Source organism: Diadema antillarum, unplaced genomic scaffold (assembly GCF_040938485.1).
Source record: "Diadema antillarum isolate AM-2024a unplaced genomic scaffold, OU_Dant_1.0 seq00000250_RagTag, whole genome shotgun sequence".
NCBI lineage: Eukaryota > Metazoa > Echinodermata > Echinoidea > Diadematoida > Diadematidae > Diadema > Diadema antillarum.
This window is the reverse complement of record NW_027271294.1, coordinates 586,112-599,925: the sequence shown is the minus strand read 5'-3', so window position 1 is coordinate 599,925 and position 13,814 is coordinate 586,112. Positions and strand designations below refer to the sequence as shown.

The 13,814-nt window shown below is 40.8% G+C and overlaps 1 protein-coding gene across 1 annotated transcript; it reads left to right on the top strand.

The window, feature by feature from the left end:
• The first annotated feature begins 365 nt into the window (after positions 1-365).
• LOC139729707 (N-acetylglucosaminyl-phosphatidylinositol de-N-acetylase-like) lies at positions 366-7,073 on the top strand. The gene is made up of 7 exons (XM_071640637.1): positions 366-702; positions 2,430-2,529; positions 2,926-3,016; positions 4,257-4,324; positions 5,360-5,391; positions 5,827-5,969; positions 6,951-7,073. The coding sequence occupies exons 1-7, from the start codon at positions 366-368 to the stop codon at positions 7,071-7,073; spliced, it is 894 nt and encodes a 297-aa protein (XP_071496738.1).
• The last annotated feature ends 6,741 nt before the right edge of the window (positions 7,074-13,814 follow it).

Sequence of the window (13,814 nt, the reverse complement as noted above, 5' to 3'; positions counted from 1 at the left end):
TTTTTCTTTTTTTTTATGACATGCTCATGTTTATAGCGCCCTTTTGGCTTTCCATAGAATCTTCACCAAAACACACACAAGAATACAGTACACACACACACGGTACAGCCGCCTAGCCGAGCAACGCAACAGCCCGAGACGCAGCACCGACGATCCCTGATCCCATCCACGAGTATGCCCGTGGCCATCCGTACCGCGGCTGCCGCTCCGGGCCGCGGGCCCCCGCTTGAGCCCGCCCGCGCGCCTCTGCCTCAACTCAGTCAAAGTCAAAGCCGGGAGTCGAGTCGGGCGTGTCTGTGATTTTAGCTTGGGTCAGTCCTTTGTAGTGGGTTGCAAAATAAACCCTTGCAAATTAGTAGATCGGCATGGGGAATGCGTCTGGAAGTACCGTTGATTCCTCTGAGTCAAGTCTACAAAGCGACTCTGGAGCATTCGACGAAATAAATGCGTATTCTCTCCTGGCTTTGTATGTTTTCCTGGCGCTTGTTGTGTATCTGATTGCCGTCTATCGACGCGAGTCCCACCGGCGAGATGAGGTCGAGCGGGCGATTCGACGCGCTAGAGCAGGGAGAGACCGAAAGTGCAGGACAATCCTGTTCGTCATTGCCCATCCCGACGATGAGTGTATGTTTTTCGCTCCATCCATCCTGACGCTGAACTCGAACCCGGACACGGTTGTTCACATCTTGTGTCTTTCAAATGGTATTTCCAACTGTAACAGCCTGTCTTTTTCAACCATTCAGATAACATGGAAGATAGGAAGAACATATAAATTAGATTGTGAATTGTGGGATAAACTAACCAGTAAATTCATCTATCTATGCTTGCTTACTCTTAGGTTAGTTATGGCTTGACCGACAAGTGTGTCTAATTCCGCAAAAAAAAACTTCTCATTTATAGTAATGACATTTGCTGGGTCAGTTTTTCGCGAAAAACTGACCCAGCAAGTGTCATTACTATAAATGAGAAGTTTTTCGCGGAATTAGACATACTTGTCGGTCAAAGTTATGGCGTGTTTAACATATAGTCTTTATAGAGTCTACATGGCCTTTGCATACATGAAGAATGTATACAGCTATGCTCGTATGCTGAAATCACTGCTGACGAATCGTTTGCGGCTATTTTATGTTGCAAAGTAACTAAAACAGCCCTGCGATTATCATCAGGCATGAATTAAGCTAAATATAGACCGAACTTCAAAAGATCGGTCTATATTTCTCGTTGGGAATGTGTTCCTCGGAGACTGCTTTACAGAACCGGAGGAGAACCATAAACAACTTACAAGTTAAAAAGTGTTGTGATATAACTCCTCAGGACAGATGGACAGATGGACTTCTTCTTCCACATAGTGGAAGAAGAAGAAGTTCATATAACAATAGATTTGAATTGTTCTCTTCTTTATATTCCTCTTTGTGTGTGTGTGTGTGTGTGTGTGTGTGTGGTCCTCCAAACAAGCTACTGGTAGTCTACTACTTGTTTGACATGAATTTCCCATCTCTTTTCTGCCTGCCTTTGTTTTGTTTTGTTTTGTTTTCTGTTTGGTGAAAAGTGTTTTCCCAAGCTCTATTGGTCTGTTTTTTTCTGATTGGTGAAAAGTGTTTTCCCAAGCTCTATTGGTCTGGTTCTTGTCTTGTCAGCAGACAGGGCTGCCAACCTTGATTGTAAAGTTTTGATTTAGACATGGCAAGGGAGCAGAGAGACCAAGCCATATATTAGGATCAAAGAAAGGAGGTGGGGCGGGGATGGTTCCTTGTGTGGAAAGGGGGGGGGGGGGTCCCCCTTTTGTGTGAACTCCAACAGGTGGGAACTCCATCAGTACTACATGGTATCATAAATGGTGTAATCTGGTGCATGATTTCAACACAAACATAGGAGCTGTATGTTGCACCTTCAAGAAACTCTTGAAACTTCGACAGCAATTCTGCAGGACCTCTGGCTTTCAAAACTCCTTCTTCCCAAGTGTCATACTCTTCTGGAACCAGCTCCCCACCAGTGTGACAGCTGCTTCTTCCCTCGAACAGTTTAGGAGGCAGCTGGTTGGGGTGACACTGCGTCAAATCTAGTTGGAAGAGGAGCTAATTTTACTTGCACAAAGAGCACTTTTTACTTTTTATAGTGTATATTACATTAATTGCAACAAAACAGCATCAGACAATGCAGTGTGGCATCACTAGTTTCAGCACTGCACAAAGTACGAAAATACTCTTCCCAGAGGTCAGTACTTCACCTGGAAGAAGAAAAAGGAGAAGAAGAAGAACTTTCGGCTTAGGCAGATTAAATGATTAGAATATCAGGGACTTCGGAGGCGGTTTGTCAAGCATAGAGAAGTATTTTTTTTCCATGTGTGTGTGAATGAAGCATGTAGCAAAATATAAATGTTACAGTCAAAACAATATGTCGAATATTGTGACTGTTTCTTTTCTTCTCAGGAGACTATGATGGGAAAGGCTGTGAGAGGGAGAAAGAACTGGAGGGGAGCTGTGCAATATTGGGTATTTCAGCATGCAATGTCACTATTCTCAACAAAAGGTGAGGAAAAATTTAATGTCTCTGATGTATTTGTATGATGTCAGCATGTCACCCACACCAAATGACTTTTTTTTCGTTAATTTTTTTTTTTACAAAAGACATTGTGGGTTTGTGCTCTGTATGTACAAGTACAGTATAAATCACTTGTAAGAGGTAGATGACAGAACTATATTCATTAATTCATTCAATAATCAACTCTTGCCCTTCTTACAGCTAGAAAGAGGCCCTCAGTGACCATAACACTTTTCTTCACTGTTTAATAGGAGAGGTTATTAACCCGTTGAAAACAAGTCCCGAGTATACTCGGAAAAGCGTCTATGGGAAATGCATGTTGTAGCAGAATCAAACCGTCCTCAACGGGTTAAGATTGTTTCCTTCATACTTCATTTTCTGTAGTGAACTTCAAGATGATCCCAATGTCCTGTGGGATGAAGACATTGTGGGAAAACATGTACTGCACCAGGTGGTCAAATGTGATGCCCAGATGGTAAGTCACCAAATATTCTTAGAATTTACAAGTGATGAATGAAGGGAACAGCTAACCTGCACAAGGTTCGACCTCTCAACTGTGCCAAAATTCGACTGCGTGCAAAAGTAATCGTTTCTACATGTAGCTGGCAGTCAAATTTTGGACGGCTTTATGGTCAAATTATGGGCAGCTTGCTTTATTGTACTATTTTAGGGTGAAGGCATTTATTTACCATATCAAAATACCAAATTTTGAAGTTTCTTATAATTTTTGTATGATAAAATAATCTTATTAGCCCCATAATGACATGTAATGACATAATGACAATGTTTAGGGACTTGTGATTTTCATTGTTATGTTGGCTCTATTATCTCATATCAGAGGCAGAAAGCTGGACACAGAGCAGAGTACAGGAGGTCTTTCAGCACACTAAAGTGCACTCCTGGTATAACGAACATGGTTATAACGAAATTCCGGTTACAACGAGGTAAAAATTCAGGCCGCAACATTATCCACTACATGTATTTCTATTGTTTATTTGTTCGGTTAATACAAAATTTCGATATAACGAAAGGAAATTGCCAGTCCCGAGGACTTTGTTATATAATAGGAGTCCACTGTACTCGTACTGCTACAAATGAGCATGATTTTGTGCTCTTTCTACAGTGTATATTTTCCATGTTCACGGTCTAGTATGTGGCTAATCCATGAAAATGGGTGAGAAGAGTCTTTACCTTGCCAAGCTTTTATCCGATGATGACCTTTCTGATAGTCCATACATTGGATTAGAGCAGGGGGTTACAAAGTGATCTAGAACTGAATGTTGTAAACAGATCTTTTATTTTCTATTTGAAGATTTGTGTGTGTGTGTGTGTGTGTGTGTGTGTGTGTGTGTGTGTGTGTGTGTGTGTGTGCGTGTGTGTGTGTGTGTGTGCAGTGAGTGATTGCAAAGCACAAAAGCTGTTGAGCCTTATTCAACCCATGGACCTACATTGTAGGTCCATGCTCAACCACAGCAGAACATTTTCCTTCTTTTTTTTTGGGGGGGGGGGGGGAGGGGGGCAGTATCATTCCCTATTTAGTATTTTTCCCCTCAGACTGTGCAACAAGAAATTTGAACCCCGCTTAACTCTTCCATTTAGATAATAATTCATTTTTTATTTTGCCTCAAACATCTTTCTTTCTCTCCTTTTTACACTTAGGATTTGCTGCACTACGGTTTTCATGTATTGTAATTTTCTGAATTATTCCTTCACAGATCATTACGTTTGATGAAGACGGCATATCAAGCCATCCAAATCACATAGCTGCATATAGAGGTGTCAGGTAAGAACCTTTTGCCATGTAATCAACTGATGCAGGTTGAGTTACCCCCCTCCCCCCTGTATATATTTTTTTGCAGATATGATCCATAATTGTGTACTGTTCAGGGTGCTACATAACTTTATTTTACCACTTGCCCAGTCGGGCAAGCAAATTTTCAAATTTGCTGCTAAACACTTGCCCAAGTATTAATTTCACATGCCCAAAAAGAAAGTCCAAAATATAAGGAAATGATATAGAAAATTGTGTGTAAGTCAAGGGCTTCTTAAACACAATCACATGAATAAATAGCACACACTGATTTGCACGCTTAAACACAATGTAGTGACAAACTCAGTCCAATCAAGTGTTGCTGTTGCATTGCATTGAGGCTTTTTTATGTAAGCGTTGGAACTTTTCTGAAATGAGATTAAGTACGTTGCATCACTAAACAGCCATTATCTTTGGGCGCCTGTATGGTTGACTTTGTGGGTTTGTTGGAGGGAATAAGTGGAAAAAAGGTGGCTTCAAAACTTTTTGCTTGCCCAATTTGGGCAAGCATTTGTTCTCATTGTTCAAAAACACTTGCCCAAATTTGATTTTCACTTGCCCCGGGCAATAGGGCAAGTGCTTATGTAGCACCCTGCTGTTCTCCCGGATTCACTACAGCAATAACTGCATTATGCTGATTATGGTGCCATATTTGTGTTTCTGTATTATGTGATGCTTTTTATTTGGCAGCAAGATGAGATGGCGTCTAACAACAGGGTAATGCAAATGGTGGGATAGTGTACTTGAAGCAAACTAGACACATTCCTATTGCCACAAGATTTGATTAAAAACATCTTTCCTTTTTTGAGTAAGTTCATGGGATACACATCACATGTAATTAAGCACAAAAGTTCACATACCTATTTATTGTAAGAAATATATTGTGGTTAGTTTTTGTTTTAATTGTTGGTAAGTTTGATGCAGATGATGTTCATGCAATGATGTGTGAATGCCATGTGGTAACTTCTACGCTTTGCATGACTTGATGTATTCATTTTTCCCTTTCAGGAAACTAGTTGTGGAGCGGAAGCTTCCTTCAGGTAAGACAATTTCAGTTGGTGTATGATGAAAACATTGAGGTACATGTGAGTTATGTTGAGAATTCTTCATTTGAGATAAGTCAAAAGGTTTAAGAATTTACAGAAAGGTAAAACTGGATGATGATTAGTATTCATGCAGTGACATTTTGTTTTCTTTGCTTTACTCGATTTTGCTTGAATGTGCTTGAGTGGTTTCTGATTTTAACAAACCCTTATCAAGAAACACATCATAGTAGTGGCTGTGATGAAGGCAAGGCCAATGGCAGAGTTTCATACAGTTTTCAGTGAAGTAGAGGATGAAATTTTGTCCAACTTTACTTAGTTGTCCATGATAGGGTAATGTTAGTGACTGTGATTTAACTGCCCAAAACTCATGCATGGCAGTGAGTGTGTTGTGTGTGAACCAGTGTTTGTACTACTGTTGTTTCCATCCAGGTGTACGTGCCTTTAGTCTTGAGAGTATTCACATCCTGCGGCGGTTTGTATCCTTCCTGGAAATCCCGGTCAGCTTTGTCCTGAGTGCCATCAGGGGGAGCAAGGTCCTCGTGTTATCACCCAATGGAGTTCTGAGGGCTCAGGTATTGATTATCACACCAACAAAGGTTTTCCCTTACACTCATTACTCTCTTCCCTGTCCCCACAAGCTAGATAAATGGATAAAGCCAGGATCTTGTCTAATTTGCAAGAATTTCTCTTCCGACTGATTCCCCCCCCCCCCCCCCCCCCCCCAATGTAAGAAGCACAGTTTATTTAGTTAAAATTGGACAAAGACCATATTGGTATCTGTCAAACTATCAATTTTTTTTTTTTTAATTTTTTTTTTAGTTTCTGTTGCTTCTGTAGTGCCACTATGACATATGCTAACTACTTACTGGAGATCAGAAATGTTTGCATGCATTTTAATTTTGTGAATTTGTGAAAGCCAAGATTAGCGAAATTGAAATGCACATGAAAGTTCTTGTCTACACTACATGCATTGAATGCCAGTGGCAATTCACAAAAATGTCATGCCGTGAAAATATTTTACTTTACAGTACTACTTTTGGGAGTATAATTTTTGTCAATTTTTTATTTTTTTCCCCACTTAGGAGCTTTGTAGACATTTTCCATGGAGAATTTAGCATACATTTGAAGGCATTTCTGCTGGCCCTTTATTGTTGGTTGAGTAGGACTAGGTTTAGTCAGTGTGAAGAGAGAGAGAATAATCAACCGTGTGGGGAGAAACATCTAGAGATGAAGGAAGGTGTAATTCTTTGTGTGAACAAAGCAAGATTTAAACCACTGAGTCATTGCTGATGAGAATGACCAACACCAACATGGTTTCTGTGTGTGATTGCTCTCTTATATCATTCATTCTATGTCATATTTAAGATAAGATTTGTAAGGTATATGCTGTAATTTGGTCTTAATCCAGTTGACACATATTAAAGGAATAGCTTTTGACTTCCAGTGGAAGTATGACAATATTTTCATGTCATCTGCATTCAAATGATTGTAGTTGGTTTGTAAAGTTCCCACTTCTATCACATTTGAGATTTTCTGTTTGTTCTTCTCTGTAGAGAGCCATGAAGGCCCACGCCAGCCAGTTTGTTTGGTTCCGCAGACTCAATATCATCTTTTCCCGGTACCTGGTCATCAACAGCATCAGTAGCATCACGGTCAATAGCCCAGAGGTTAGGTGAACCTGGGACAACTCAATGAAAAGTATTCCCCCCTACTGTGCAGATTGTAAGTCAGAAGTATTTGCAGAAATAGTGGTGACATTACTGTGATGATTTTAGTGGGTTTTTCTTTCATTACCCAGGGCTCCACACTAACTTTTATTTTTGGTGGCCCAAAGGGAAACATCAGACCTTTTTTGGTGGCCCGCTCAGGCCACCAAATTCTTCATTTCTGAAATTTTGGTGGCCCGACTTGCGTTTTTGGTGACCCGGGCCACCGGGCCACCGTTAGTGTCGAGCCATGGATTACCTATGAGGTGCATATATCCTGCTTTTTAACTTACCTGTGCTATTTGCCAATTGGCACATCCATTAGAATGCATTCATTGCTTGTTACCACAAATATCTGGAAAGAGATGATCATTGAGAGTAGATTACCTAATCACTCCCCCTAGTCATCATGACCTTCCCCTGAGACTACAGCAGTGTTACACCTCAATGGGTTGTCTGACTCACTGTACACTTAGTTTAAGTGTAAAAGAGTGCTATTGAAAAAACTTGCCAAGTTATAGCTATTAAGTACCTTCACACATTAAAAACAAAAGTAATGGCAGGGTTTTTAAAGGTGCAGATATTGTAATGCCTTATTGGCATGTTCTTATTACCCATGTTGACATGGTTTGGTGACACCACAGTTGGTTGGGAATATGGAAGTGATGGTCTTTAATTTCCTGGATCTTTTTTTAAATGATTTCTTCCTTTTTTGATTGTTGATTATGTGTATGCTGTATGTAATTCAGAAAACTGGCCACAGTATCATAACTAGGGCAAAGTGTGGTACTCTGATTCTTTTGTGGTTCAGTATGATGTACCAACCAATTCAGAAATACTGGTAAATGACATATTGTGTAAGTTAACTCCTCCATCTAGCACAATAAGAAAATCAACATTCATGTAGCTAGGCCAGTAGTAAGGCACTTCACAAAATAAAATGTTTTTTTTTTTTTCGAGGGGGGGGGGGATGTAATAACTTCAAAAGTTTAAATGCATGCTATTTACAGTACAAATGTGTCCTGAACAAATTCCTTCATTTCATTCATCTAATCATTTCAGATTGATATAACCAAGGGTTGTAGGATTTAAGAGCATTTGTAGTCATTCACTTCAAGAGAACTCTGCTTATGATATAATGCACAAATTTTTACTACATGCAATAATGTTAGGTAACTAAATAAAAGGTTACACAAGGTAAAACCTGTGAATGTAGGTCATACTTTGTCAATACTCATACATTAAACTTTGCCAGTACTTTGCAGTTTGTTGCCCTATTCAGCTCCTTATTACTGCCAGACGCATCATCTTATTCAGGGGTCGCACTTACCTTTTTTTTTAACTAGCCAGGCGGACTACTTAGAATCAATTTTGACACTGAAGCAATATTTTGGCTAGCCAGACGGACTAGTAACTTCAGAATTTTATGATTTTTAGCTAGTCCGATGTGATTTTAGGTGGCCAATGGCCAGCGGACCATCGCCAATTTCGAACCCTGTTATTATGCATCAATCGTAGGTGTAGGCATCACGTAGAAGACTATTGTGTATATTGCAGTATATTTTGTAGCATACATACTGGTTTAGGGATGGGAATGGGTTATTAATTTGACCCCTTATCATGGGCTTTCGGAAGGAAAACCATCAAAGTTACCCTCTATCACAGGCATTTACAAGGGAATCCAGCAAAATGACACCCCCCCCCCCCCCCCCCCCCATCAAAGGTTTTTAGTAGGGAAGCTAGCAGAATGGAAGAGTGCAGAGGTGAAAAGTGTCCACTATTCCAGCTCTTGCATGGACAGGAATATCTTTGGGGGACTTTCTTACGCTGAATATACCAGAGATGATGTGCTTCCCCTAGCACTGAGCACTTTCCTTCACTCAGGGTCCAACTTGGAATTTCTACAGCTGGACAAGTCTGATAAAGAAGAAAAGAGAGACTGAAATAAGTCATGTGTATAATGATATGTATTTTGGAGACTCAGTACATTTCAGATGTACATGGAGCTTACAATGGGCAGTGCATCAACGACTCTGCTGAGGAGACTTTCCAGCTTCGTAAGTCTGTCCTGAACATCTGAGGACTTATTGGCCATCTTTTAGCCCTGCTTTAGTACGGCAGATTGTGGCACTTTACCAGCCATGTTAGTACATGTATCCGATTTTGGGGATTTCTTTCTTGGCTTGTCTTTTTCGTCTGTCGTCACTACCATTACGGGAGAGGAACGTTGTGGTTCTTCGCAAACGTTGATGGTTTCTGCTGCGCCGGGCTTAGCCGGATGATGCAGCTGTGTGCCTCCATCACGATTTAGCCACCGCGTGACTTTCGTGGAATGAGACAGAAAAGAAGCTGTGCTTGCCACCTTGCTAAGCACTGCGAAGATCGTAGCACGATCCAGGAAGATTGTGGAAATGATTACTCTGTGGAGTATGTGAACTTGTTGTACTTCTTAAACTGGAATGCATCTACAGTAAACCTCGGATAAGTCGACGTCGAGTGAGTCGAAAATCACTTAACTCGAAGCAAAATAAAAAGTCCCGATTTTTCCCTATGTATTTTCTCTAAGAAATATTTGGATAAGCCGAAGTACGAGAGTCGAATTTCGGCTGTGTCGAAGTAAAACAGTCAGTCCCTTTTGTACAAAATACACGTAGTTTACATCACTTGAGCCGAAGAAGATTTGTCTGGCATTCTCATTACATTTAGAGGAGAACAAAATAATCGGCATGTCGCAGAACCCCGTCCCTGGCCTGCTGCAGGTAAGCATGCACACTCACCGTACCGCTCTGCACGCATGTCGAATACATACACATGTATGTATACACACAGCACATCGATCCATGTACTTTATCCATACACACAGCACATCCATACCATACTTTATCCATGTCAAGCCAGAACTCCTTGGTCAACCAATCGCTGCTTTAATATTTTAGTGACAGGCCAAGTGGGTGGAGCTTGTTTGTGCGTGCCCGGCTGGCTGTATAGTTTTGTTCAATGGAGGTAGGATGGGCCTGGGAGAGTGTTTGTCTCAGGGTAGGTTGACAGAGATGGCTACCTATGTTGCACCATAGACATAGCACATGCACATTGCCACATTAGCGCAGACATTCTCAGCGAACTACGTTTAACTACTAGGTGCTAGTATTGATACAAATTCCATGTTCAATTTAGAACAAAATAAGAACATTATCTTCAAGAACAAACAAATTTGAATGCAAACACACACAAACACGCACACACACACACACACATGCATGCAAATGTCCTATACTACATGTACATGTACATAACTGTGAGTCGAAAAAAAATCGACTCTCGCGAGAGTCGAATTTCACTTAAGTCGACGCATTTTTGTCAGTCCCGAGAGCTTCGACTCATGCGAGGTTTACTGTACTTCTAACTTGAATTTGTTAACTGTAGTTGCTTCCACAGCTGACTTTGGAAGTAGGTTCCAGTGAGATACTACACTGTGAGTGAAGTTGTTTTTCCTGATGTTCAGTCACTCAAGCTATTCAAATCATCTTGTAGTGTATTGGTATCCTGCGTGTCCTTGATGTGAGTAAATATTTTAGTGTCATCCGCAAACATCTCCGCATGACCCCTCAAATTGTCAGGAAGGTCATTTATGTCCGTCATGAACAGACATGGCCCTAATATGTTTCTTTGCGGGATTCCACTAGTGACTCTTGCCCACGATGACTCTTTCCCATTCACCACCATACGCTGTGTACGATCAGTCAGGAAATTTCTGATCCAACTCAATATGCTCCCAAGGAAACCCGTGGCTTCCACTTTCTTTAGTAGTCGCTGATTTGGGATCGAGTCAAAAGCCTTGCTAAAGTCTAGGTAGGCTGTCTACTCCTCCGCCTTAATCAAGCATCCTTGTGATGGAGTGCAAACCTGTGATTTCCTTAGGAGAGATGCAACTTTAAAAATTCAAAACTTTTGAAAGGTTTGTCTGATTTTCTTCAAACTTTCACTGATGTGTTCTGTTGGTATTTCTGCAATCACTCAATCCACATGTTTATTGAGGTGAACTTCTGTAAAGCTGTACAGTTTTGTCCTGCCAGCTAACAGAAGGTTCAAATGCATCGGGTAGTTTTATAGAATATAGGTCTATGTTCTCTTCCATGACATCTCTTCCCATCCTCTGAGGGTACATTAGGTGGCTCGATCAATATCAGACATCCTTGAACAGAAGTGCTAGCAGATTGAGCAACTGTTTCTTGAGGAGTCTACTACTGCTGACTCCCTTATTTTTTTCTTTTTGGTTTGACCGCTCTGATTTGCAATGAATGTCTGAAGGACATTTCATTTTTGTCTCCATTTTCCACTGGAAGTAGAGTGATACGCTGAATTACATTGCCAAAAAGATGCTCCCGCTGCCAAGATTACCTGACACATTTCTCAGAAACTTCAGGATCTTAAGACTTGCCAGAAAGATGGCCTTTGTGCGAAGCTCTTTTCAAACCATGGCAAATAGCAGCAACATCACCTCTCTGAACATTGACTTTCAAACTATCTCTCAACTTTTGCTTTACAACTTTTGATTGAGACAAACACAGGATGGTTAATCTTTGCCGGTTTAGAACTTTTCTCATCTCCTTCCATTTGTCAAATTTCTTTTTACCAATTACCGTTGGTTAACACTTCCAGAAGAAATTTTCTGGCTGCACTCTGTAGATTTCCCAGTTCTTTGTAGTGCTACAGTAAGGCAAGGTCTACATATAACACTGGAGAGAGAGAGAGACTTCAAGCTTGACTGTATGTGATGATGACTTTATTGCAAGTGAGACCACTTCTGGAAATGGCCAACGTGGCATGTGAGCAGTATTCCTTGAAGGGACTTACAATGTACTTCACAGTAATGGAAATGGCTTATTGATACTGGACATCTGGACATAATACCGGTATGGAGTACTAGTTTTATAACTAGCCTCATTACATTTTCCCCTCTGAGCATATTCCTCTTTCTAAAACAAGTTAAACTTCAAAGTAAAACAAAATGCTTTGCTAAATTCTTCAATTTGCCACAATTCAACAATACAAGGTGTAATTAGACCAAAAATGCATTGATTAAATTTTGCACATAATTCCACTCTAAATTTTCTCATATTTATGTTGCTCTTTCCCATGTCAGCCACTTTGCAAGCAGCACAATGTGAATGAATCACATGAACCTTATTTATCAGCATCATATGAGTCCAGAACTGACAGGAAACTTAATAATCATAATCATAATCATAATCATAATCATAATCATAATCACAATCATAATCATAATCATGAAGAATAATTATATGAGTCCAAAACTGAGTTCATTGTTGCTTTTCTTTTCACAGAATTCATTGTGTTATCGAACAAAGTCCATTCATTGATCAGTCCCATCACAAATCCAAAATCATTGTCCTTCCAGTCCAAATCATTCGACAGGTTAACATTTCATATTTTATCTCTAATAGGCATGCCTTCATCAGCCCGAAGTTCAAAATAGCGCTCTATTTTGCGATGTGGGAAAATAGCCTGATATTGCGAATGTGCATCTCCATCAGCTTGAAACGTCGGGTCAAGCCCACTTGGGGAAATTAGCCAGAAATTTGACGCATGCGTACTTTGCATCATTGCTCTGCTTAGCGCGTGGTTGGAAAGTGGATTCCCCCACGCAAAATCTCTCATATTAGTGTGCTGTACACATACACAGCAGCGGAGCAGACCCGTCTGCCAGTAGGTGTATCTGGGTGGGTGTAGTGTGTACGAGCTTGATTGACTCGCGAAATTCGTCGCGTCGATCTTGATCATGCTCGCTTTCAGGTCTATTTTCTACAATTCCGTTGGTACCGTACATGAATGCTGGAAGAAGGCTTCGCCGTACTCGAAATAGCCGTCATGTGTTCACGAACATGGCCTTGTGGAGAAATGGCCGGCCTGTTTCCCAGAATTTCGTCCATCACTTCATAGTACTTCCCAGTAGGCTTTCTGTCACGTCCACTACGGTTCAAGTAGTCCTTTTCTTTTTTATACTCTGATTGAAGGTTTTTTATTTTACTCTTAACTTGTTGAGCTGTCTTTGTCATGCCACAAGCTGCAGCTCTTTGCTCAGATTTTCATAAATCTTCTTTCCTCGAGTTGTAGTGCTGGCGGTCTGTTCGAACTTGCTGTCTTGCCGTCTTCTCCCCACAGTGAAATCAATACACATGATGGCAACTTGCTCCTCTGTCCAGTGAGACATCCTAATGAGAAGAAATGTGCTAGTGCTCTTACTGTACGCACCTCCTCATCAATTGCTCTCAAAACATGCACAAACTCACTCTAAATATTCAACAACGAGCCAAGAAGTTTATATAACAAGAAACATCAAACACGGACAAATTCTCTCTGGAGGTTCTGCATAGTACAAGAAGAAGAAGAGACAGCCAGCATGAAAGGTACGGAGTAAACGAGTTCGAAGATGTATAGCGCAATGCAGTGGTACGCACATGTGATCCTTACGGTGAACGCTATATACTAGTGATGTTTACAAACACACCGTGCGTGTATTTTTTCCGCCAGCCCAGCAGCTGGCTCACCGGAAGCGTGCACAGTATGATGGGAGCGAGAAAATTTCAGGCTGATTAAGACGCACCCGAAATAGCGCGCTTTTTCACAAATTAGCGCTCTAGTTCGAACTAGACCAAGATTTTGGGGGAAATTTTCCCGATCAAATAGCAC

What these genes read in the sequence shown, in the direction of transcription:
- LOC139729707 (XM_071640637.1), top strand. Translation starts at nt 366, where the DNA reads ATGGGGAATGCGTCTGGAAGTACCGTTGATTCCTCTGAGTCAAGTCTA. An exon ending in CATCTTGTGTCTTTCAAATG is followed by an intron (nt 703 to 2,429) that starts GTATTTCCAACT and finishes TTTTCTTCTCAG; the next exon opens with GAGACTATGATGGGAAAGGC. An exon ending in GCTGCATATAGAGGTGTCAG is followed by an intron (nt 4,325 to 5,359) that starts GTAAGAACCTTT and finishes TTTCCCTTTCAG; the next exon opens with GAAACTAGTTGTGGAGCGGA.